This window comes from Solanum verrucosum, unplaced genomic scaffold (assembly GCF_900185275.1).
Source record: "Solanum verrucosum unplaced genomic scaffold, falcon-dt-bn FXZP01000074.1, whole genome shotgun sequence".
NCBI classification, from domain to species: domain Eukaryota; kingdom Viridiplantae; phylum Streptophyta; class Magnoliopsida; order Solanales; family Solanaceae; genus Solanum; species Solanum verrucosum.
The window spans coordinates 2,373,555-2,383,299 of record NW_026020200.1 but is presented as its reverse complement, the minus strand read 5'-3'; the positions used below and the strand labels follow the sequence as shown (position 1 = coordinate 2,383,299).

The window sequence follows — 9,745 nt, the reverse complement described above, 5'->3', positions numbered from 1 at the left end:
GCCTACATTATTTAACTAATTTAGGGTCCGACGATCTTCCTCCTCCCGTTCGTGGCTAGTGGATTTAGTGAGTCCTCATGTTTTGAGGACCATGTAACTTTTACCTTGCTTTCTTATGTCTTTACTTTTTAGAAATTGTACGTGGTGTACGGGTTACGTCCCGACCACTTCTTGATGTACACTACAAGAAAAGTGTGTATTACTTGGAGATTTTCCTAGGGATTGTATATGAAAATTCGCAAGTTTCCTGCGGATTTTCATGCCAAAAAGAATCCGATGGTAAAACCTTCGTAGGTAATTATTTCCTACGAATTTCAAAATCCCCAAGTAATTTACCTAGGAATTTATATGTCGCATGTAAATTACTTGCGAATTTTCTTGCAAAAATTACTTTAAAATCCGAATTTTTTTTGGTAAAACAAAATAGGAATTTTCTAACCATTTTTTCTGTAAGTAAAGCCGCATGAAGATATTCTAATAATTTTTTAAGAAATTTCTTGTAAGCAAATATTAATTATTTAATTTATTAAACCCCATACACATATACACCTCTTCTTGAATACTTGTATTTAATTCAATTTTCCACATATACACCTCTTCTTCTTGATTACTTGTATTTAATACAATTTTCTTGTAAGCAAATATTAATTATTTAATTTATTAAACCCCATACACATATACACCTCTTCTTGAATACTTGTATTTAATTCAATTTTCCACATATACACCTCTTCTTCTTGATTACTTGTATTTAATACAATTTTCCACCTATAATAAATGCACAACTTAATCCCAAGTTTCCAACCCACTACCCAATGCCCAACCTATACTAATTGCTACATCTCACAATAATCTAAGTCATAACATTATATATGGAAAATCCTTAGTGTATTCCATCGATGTGGTACAACTAGTACTAATGTCATTAAACTAATTTTTAGAGCTCTTTTCCGATTTGATTAATTTTTAAAGTTAAATTTAATTAAATTAATTGAGTATTAAAATATAATTTTAATATTTATAAATTACACAAAAAAGAACTATAAAGTCATCTCATATTAATATGGTAACAAAGTATATGTTGAAATATTGGCTAAAGTTCATGTGATTTAACTCTTAAAAAATGAAATATAGAAATTATTTATATATTTAAAATAAATTACTACCACACAACATATCATGAAAATTTTATGTTTATACTTTCTATGAGATAATATCCATAACTAAGCATATTAAACGTACACAAAATTTAAATTATACATTCAAAGTTCTTATAAAATAATAATTAAAAATATAAATATATTCATAAATTTAATGTGGAAGGAAGTTATAATCAATAATTGATAGTATATCTTGTTAGGTATGTGCGGTATTTACAATTTAAATTTATCTTTTAATAATTATATTTTAAAATACTTAATTATATATTGGGAAATATATCATTTAATAACTCAGTATAGAGAAATTTTATCATTTTTAATGTCGGTAAAAAAATAATATATCAATTGAATATACAAATAAAAATATTTATTTTTCAGTTTATATAAATCTATCAACAAGGGGTAATTAAACATCACATTAATAAGGTATATAATTGATTTTTTTTCTACTTAAAATAGTGCTTAACTTATGCAATAATAGACAATTTACTATTAAATAATATTAAATGAAAATTAATTATAATTATTATAGTTATTTTTCCATATAATTTCAATTACTCATTAATTTTTTGAATTGAATAAAGAAAAAGATTCCAAATATTAAAAAATTAAAGGTAAGTATGGAAGGAAAAAAAATACTTTTCTTTTGATATATATGTTAAAAATGATAAATAAAAGTAAATATTTTTGAAATATAGTGGATAAGTAAAAGTGAACACTGATGAAGTAACTATTTCCTCTCTCTCTAATTACTTATCCACATTTGAATTGACACACCTATTAAGTAAATAATGATTGATAGTGGGCTTATTATTTTGCTCCTATTAATTATGAAGTGGATGAATTAAAAAACTCAAAATATTAAAGAAGTTCCACATTTTTTAAAGTAATTAATTAATGGTATAATAAGTAAAAATAATTTGTTTTTTCTTGATTTGTCAAAATAACAAGTAATTAGGGATAACTAAAAAGAAAATTGAACAAATAATTAGAGGGTGAGGAAGTAATAGGGAGCGTTGAGAGCGCATTAATGACAATATTTACTCAGCCTCTAGAAGAGTTGTATATAATGCAGTCCTATATTCTCATAGCGAAAGGCATAGAGTTGTTGGTTTAACAAAAACACAATTAACATGGCTTCAAAACCAGGGATTCTGACCGAATGGCCATGGACATGGCTTGGGAATTTCAAGGTACTCATCCTTTCTCTTTTCATCTTGAAGCCATTTCTTTATATTTCTCCTTTTCATAGTCAATCACTTATAATTTAAACATGTATCTTCTTGTCTTTCCCCTCTTTAATCCTGTTGTTGAAAAAGTGTTCTTTTGATGAGTGCCACGTTACCGCTATTTTTTTCTGTGATGCACGTTATAGTAGTACGTCTCATAAATAATTGGACCATGCATGGGCATGCCAGCACATGATATTGAATTGATTGATTTTGTTTGTATGTATGTAGTACGTTGTTTTGGCACCATTTGTGGGACGTAGCATTCAGTCATTGTTGAACACAGAAGATGGAAGCAAGATAGATATTGGATACTTAATTATATTTCCATTTCTCCTATTCCGAATGCTTCACAACCAAATATGGATATCCTTGTCCAGATACAGAACTGCAAAGGGTGATAATCGAATTCTTGATAAGACCATTGAATTTGACCAAGTTGACAGAGAAAGAAATTGGTACGTATATTCATCAAAATTGTTTTGTTTTCACACTCAAATTAAACTATCTCCTCAAACTTTACACAAAACATATATGTCCCATTTATGTGACACATTTCGAATTTCGAGATTCAAACAAGTCTATCTTTGATCGTAAATTTTTCCTATATCTTTTAAATATTTTGAATTAACAATTATTGAGACTTATAGTATTTTTTATGTAGTTTACAAATATATAAATTTCATTTTTAAAAAATTGAATTTTATGAGCAAATTCCCGGTCAAATTTAAACTGTTTGACTCTCGAAAAGCGAAATGTGTCCACATAAATTGAGATAGAGGGAGTAGTACTTTATCAAATACCGGTAGAAACTGATTTTTTTTTAAAAAAAAATTGGCAACAACAGCTAAATTTGGAGCAATTCTTAATTTATAATAAAACGATATGAAGTACTCCTGCATTTTGTTTCCCGTAATCATTTTATTATAGTATATTTTAATACCACCACAGAAAAACACCTTTTTATTAGACGGCAATGTAGTACAAATTTTAATATTTTGTACTTTCTCTTTTGGAACAGTTAAAATTCAAATTTCATTCTAAATTTTGAACGTAATTAAAATGGAACTTATAACCTTCAAAAAGTAGATAAAAATATTATCAACTAACTACAAGCTTGAAAATATTTTAAATATATATATTAAAAAAAAGTAATTAACTCTCTAATTTTTAATTACATTACATGATGATTAATTGAGAGAGAGGAAGTAGATCATTTTAAGATCATTAATTATTGAGTGAGGAAGTTGGGGATAATTTTAAATGAGAGAATGCATAATATGCGGACCTGCCCTTGTGGGGATACATCTAAGAAAATAGGTGTCGTAGAAAGCGATTATTGAATAAGCAGGCCGGGCCTTGGCGCGCATATTGAATTTTACGCTCTTAAATAAAGTTGATTAATATTTGCAGGGATGATCAAATCCTACTTAATGGACTATTGTTCTATTATGGATACATGAAGTTGGAGCAGTCTCATTACCTTCCTATATGGAGGAGTGATGGTATCATTTTGACAACATTGCTTCATATTGGTCCTGTCGAATTTCTCTATTATTGGCTTCACAGAGCTTTACACCACCACTTTCTTTACTCTCGTTACCATTCACATCACCATTCATCCATTGTAACTGAACCCATTACTTGTAAGTTATCTTTCATTTACTTTTATCTTTATTATATTCACATTTTAATTTATTATTCCTACCTAGTAACTAGTACCTACCTATCAAATAATATGTAACGCTTTCTTTTTAGTATTTTCCAGAATCAACATTATTTAATCTTTAACATCCCCAATTTAACGATATGACTTGTTAGGGGACCCTCATCACCACTTTTTTCTTACAATAAAAAGACACGTCACACCTGGACTCTCAACAATATTCTTGAGAAAAAACAGTTGTTAGATTTCGTAGAGAATTTGGTTACGTCTACTTTAATTTCTTAAATTTTCTATCTAATAAAGAGTCGCATAATTTAAAACAGATGGCTTAATAAATATGACTAGCTAGTAGGACAGATACTGACAAGACAAATATGTGACTTCATCAAGACTTGTACACTAGCTAGCATGTCCTCTTTCACTATTCAATTTTTCAAGCTGGCATAACATCATATGAACCGGTAGAATTAAGAGTTCATTCAAAAAAAATTAAAATTAACTTTTTTATATATAAATAATAGATATTAATTTTTTTTTATATTTTAAACTCGTTAATAAAAATATTTACTCGTGTCACGATATATATGAACCCCCATCATATTAGGATAAAATTTTTTGTTGGTCCACAAAAGAAACATGACTAGCTGGAGAAAATTGATGAAAGATTGGGCCTTCCTCTTAGAAGTTTTTCAACTGTAAATCAACTAGGAAAAGGACGTCCAAATTAATTGTTATATATATTTATTTGGCAGCTCCTTTGCAGTGGGATTTGTTTTCGTTAATTAATTTTAAGCATTATCGCATTAAAATTGTGTCCTATTTTTGGTGGCATGCACGTTATGAAGGGCCCTTCATTTTGGACAATAAACAACAACCTGAGAGCCACAGAAAAAATTAGGCTAAAGTTTATATCTCAAAAATGTTTACTTGCATTTTATCACAAAAATAAATTATCTGCAAATATTTTATAATTGGAATATTTCATTACATATAAATATTTGGCTCTTTGTAACTATTTAAATTGGTCGATACATAGTCACTATTGATTTTTAACTATAATTAATAAACGGTAATAGCGTAATTGCTATTAAATATATACTTTCTTAGAAAAAATTACTAGTGACAATTACATTTTAACAATCTTTGTAAATACAGCTAAAGTGTATCGATATTTATTCTAATGACAATTAACTAATGAAGATAAAAATTCTAATATGTTAATGAAACTATTTTTATTGTAGTGAGTTAGTTAGAAAACTGGAAATTGTTAAATAACGGTTGAACGGGCCTTTTAAGGGGGGTATTTATTCTCTTTCGAAAAAGTTGAGGCGATAATTGGGCCACCTCAAAGTATAGTTGCGTAACTGTAAATCCGAAACAAGTCAAAGTGAAATTAAGTTGTTAACATTTATAATACATGGACTAATAGCTTATGATTTTTATAACATATATGGACAACAGTACAATTGCAATTAAAATGTAGTAGTATTAATTATTTGCGTTAAAAATTAAATTTATGTTTTTATTTTCTTTTTTCAGCTGTGATTCATCCATTTGCAGAGCACATAGCATACTTCTTGCTATTTTCCATACCACTACTCACAACTGTGCTAACAAAGACTGCTTCAATAGTTTCATTTGGTGGATATATCACTTATATTGATTTAATGAACAATATGGGCCATTGCAACTTTGAGATCATTCCCAAGTGGATGTTCTCTACTTTCCCTCCTCTCAAATATTTGATGTATACACCATCGTAAGTCTCTTATTTCTCTACCTTTATGTGTCATACAAGTTCTGAGCACTATTGAAAAATGTATTTTGATTGTGAAAGGTGAAAACAGATAGAATAGTAGCTAGTAATAATGTTTCATATGGAAAAAACTAAGGAAGTTTTTCACTATTTGAGTGCAAATCTGTTTTCCACCATGCATTTTTCCAGTGAGATAGTTCTGTGGAAAAATAATGTTCTATAACACAAATTTTCCACTAATTATTCGTGATGGGAAAACGTAGTATAAAAATTTAATTCTACACAATGAATTCTGCTAACTTTAGTTATATATTTTGATGTAACAGGTACCATTCACTACATCATACTCAATTTAGGACAAATTACTCACTATTCATGCCAATATATGATTACATCTATGGTACATTGGACAAATCATCAGACACATTATATGAAAAATCACTTGAAAGGCAAGGGAAATCACCAGATGTTGTACATTTAACACATCTAACAACACCAGAATCCATTTACCATCTCAGGCTAGGATTTGCTTCTTTCGCCTCGGAACCCTACACCTCTAAGTGGTATTTCTGGTTAATGTGGCCTATCACATTGTGGTCTATGATAGTTACTTGGATTTATGGTCACACATTTACTGTTGAGAGAAATGTGTTCAAGAATCTCAATTTGCAAACTTGGGCCATTCCAAAATATCGTGTACAGGTAACTACTACTACTATTTATTGACATATGTTTACTACGTTCAATATTTTATTACTCTACATCTTTATTTCATTTTCAGTACTTTATGCAATGGCAAAGAGAGACTATTAATAACTTAATTGAAGAAGCTATCATGGAAGCAGATCAAAAAGGCATAAAAGTTTTGAGCCTTGGACTCTTAAATCAGGCAAGTAACATTTTTTTAATTTATTTAGCGGGCAATTGTCTATGTAGAACCGTTTTTATTTTTAGTAGTAGAAAATTAAATTTGAAAATTGGAGTTTATTTGTCCCTAAATACAAGTTGGAGTTGTGAGTAATTTGGAGTGAAAACACATTTTTGTTATTGAAGATTCTGGAATTCAACTTCGTGTTGAGTTTCGAAATTTTAGGATCAAACATATTTTCAGAAGTTTAACTTTGAAAAAGTGATTTTTTTTATGGCCACACGCAATAATGCTTATTTTGTACTTTGAACAAAAAATAATTTCATGCATCTATATATACATGTAACTTTTAATTGTAGGATGAGAAACTGAATAACAATGGGGAAGTTTACATAAGAAGGCACCCTCAAATAAAAGTAAAGTTAGTGGATGGAAGTAGCCTAGCTGTTGCTGTGGTCCTAAATTCAATTCCCAAAGGAACTACCCAAGTGGTCCTTGGAGGCCATTTGTCAAAAGTTGCTAATTCCATTGCCCTTGCTTTATGCCAAGGAGGAGTAAAGGTGATCACATTATCTATACATTGAATTTCCTCACATTTGTGTCCCTTTTTCTCATTTAATTTATTGTGATTGTGATAGGTCATGGCATTGAGAGAAGAAGAGTACAAAAAGCTCAAATCAAATCTTACTCCTGAAGCTGCAATTAATTTACTTCCCTCAAAAACATATAATTCAAAGGTACAAATGATAAAATCAATGGAAAAGAATGTTTATCTTACTACCTCGTCTTAAGATAAGATATATGCAATAGGACTTTAAGCGCACCTAAGCGCTTTTGCCCATAGAGAATATTCGGGACTAAAGTCTCTAGGGGTTTCTACGGAGCAAGTCCCTCATTGCTTTCACATCAAATAATAAATAAAAGTATTTACTTAAAAAGGAAAAAAGAATATGTTTTTATTTTAAAGAATTGTTTATTGCAGATATGGCTAGTAGGGGATGGATTGAATGAAGATGAACAATTGAAAGCACCAAAAGGAACACTTTTCATTCCATTTTCACAATTCCCACCAAGAAAAACTCGCAAGGATTGCTTCTACTTTCACACACCGGCAATGATTACTCCAAAACACTTTGAAAATGTGGATTCTTGCGAGGTTAGAATTATACTACAATTTCCTTAGGGATCGTTTGATATTTGGTTTGAAAATGAGTTATGCATGTATTAAATCCTGCATAAATAATATAACGTTTGGTAGCTGGTTAAGAGGTAAATTATTCATGTATAAAGTTATATAGTGCTTGATTTGCTATTTAGAAATCCAGAATCTATGTATTATTTTATGCAAGATAGAAGGTAATAAGTAATGCATGAATAAGCTAACTTTGCATAACTAATCTCTTCAAAAAAAAAAAAAAAACTTAGAGATTCCCATATAACTAATTCATACTTTCATAACTCTAACCAGTTACCAAATGACCCCTTTATTTATTTTTCGAAGTTTATATTAATTTGATCCTTTTTATCATGTAAGAAATCTCAAGTTTTTTTCTTTATAACAATAGAATTGGCTGCCAAGAAGAGTGATGAGCGCTTGGCGTATAGCTGGAATTCTACACGCACTTGAAGATTGGCATGAACACGAGTGTGGGAACATGATGTTTGACATCGAGAAAGTGTGGAAAGCAAGTCTTGATCATGGTTTTCAGCCAATATCTGTGGCTTCTGCTTCTGAATCAAAGGTTTAAGTTAAACACTTTTGTCATCTAGCATTGGTGTGCTGGCTTATGAGAAAGAAAAAGTTTACTAATGTACCAACTTGATATATCAAATCTTATATATTGCTCCTAATATGTTACACCTTTCTTTGTTTCTTTAAGAATTTCCTATGTTGTTCTCTGGATGTTGAACTATATTACTTCTATTATATAAGAGAGATATAATTAGCTTTTTCATTTAAGTTTTGGCGTAATATTATCCAAGTACTAGATAGAAAAAGTAATTTTTTTCCATTGACTTCTAATGAAGTTTGAAATTGCAGGTAATTTTAGTATCTAGTAAAGAGTAGAGGGGTAAATTTAAATTATTTTTCTTGAAGAATTTTGGCACGTGAAAGCACTTTATGTTATGAAGCTTCATTAATGACATGAACTGAACATGAGAAAATTTAATGACAGCAAGGATACGCAAAAATAAAACAATGGAGCAATAGTGTTATGTAGTAAAAAACAAATTTGACATTCCTGTTATTCTAAGTTACTTTGCAGTTTTAATGATTTAACAAACTATGAGATCTAATAGGAGACTTAATCCAATGAGAATCAACATGAGAGATTGAGAGTTGGTTATAACAAAAGGACAGCTATAAAAAGCTGCAACATTGTCACTGGAGTGGTTGGTGTGTGTTTGTCTGCAGAGTAGTAGTACTCTCAGGCAATGGTATTAATCCAAGGTTGTGTCACTCTTATAAGAGTTTCTTCTCCAATGATACAACCTAGTTTTTTGCATTCTTGAAAATCACACAGCAAAAGCCATTCTCTCAAGAAATATTTCTTGAAGAACAACAAGGGACCTGATAGAGTTATATGTGTTTTTAGCTATAATTTAGGATTATATTTTTGTGCTTATTCTTGTAAGATCTATTCCTAAGTTATAAAGGTTTTAGATCATTTAGAGCATTTCTTGAGTTTTCTGAGTGGTAGCTAGAGCAAGGGAGTTCTCACGTAAACTATTGTGTTGTTTACTTTGAGTTGTTATGTTCCGCACTATTATTGTGTCAAGGGACCTAGTTCATTGACTAGTTGTGGACACATATTTTTTTATCAATTGGTATCAGAGCCTGCCTCTCTATACTGCTAACACCGAGAGAGAACCTAGGTTTGAAATGGCTACTCCACTAAATTTGGAAGAGGGACAATCGTCAATTAGGACACCTCGATTTTTATGTTTAGTTTTGTGGTTGGTAGAAAACTCGTATGCATGACTTCCTCATGGATGAGGGTAGTGAGTTCGGGGATATCGTCCAAGATGGTCCTCAAATTCCAAAGATCAATGTGAAAGGAGGAG

The 9,745-nt window shown here is 30.0% G+C and overlaps 1 protein-coding gene across 1 annotated transcript; it reads left to right on the top strand.

Moving 5' to 3' along the window:
* The first annotated feature begins 2,158 nt into the window (after positions 1-2,158).
* LOC125830009 (very-long-chain aldehyde decarbonylase CER1-like) lies at positions 2,159-8,611 on the top strand. The gene is made up of 10 exons (XM_049509232.1): positions 2,159-2,353; positions 2,621-2,847; positions 3,803-4,035; positions 5,595-5,814; positions 6,138-6,513; positions 6,593-6,700; positions 7,039-7,239; positions 7,318-7,416; positions 7,662-7,835; positions 8,245-8,611. Exons 1-10 carry the CDS (start codon positions 2,294-2,296, stop codon positions 8,425-8,427), a joined length of 1,881 nt encoding a protein of 626 aa, XP_049365189.1. The 5' UTR covers positions 2,159-2,293; the 3' UTR covers positions 8,428-8,611.
* The last annotated feature ends 1,134 nt before the right edge of the window (positions 8,612-9,745 follow it).

Bases quoted from the DNA above. Each gene is read 5' to 3' on its own strand.
- LOC125830009 (XM_049509232.1), top strand. From the start codon at position 2,294: ATGGCTTCAAAACCAGGGATTCTGACCGAATGGCCATGGACATGGCTT. The intron at 2,354-2,620 runs GTACTCATCCTT...GTATGTATGTAG, and splicing joins CATGGCTTGGGAATTTCAAG to TACGTTGTTTTGGCACCATT. The intron at 6,701-7,038 runs GCAAGTAACATT...TTTTAATTGTAG, and splicing joins GCCTTGGACTCTTAAATCAG to GATGAGAAACTGAATAACAA.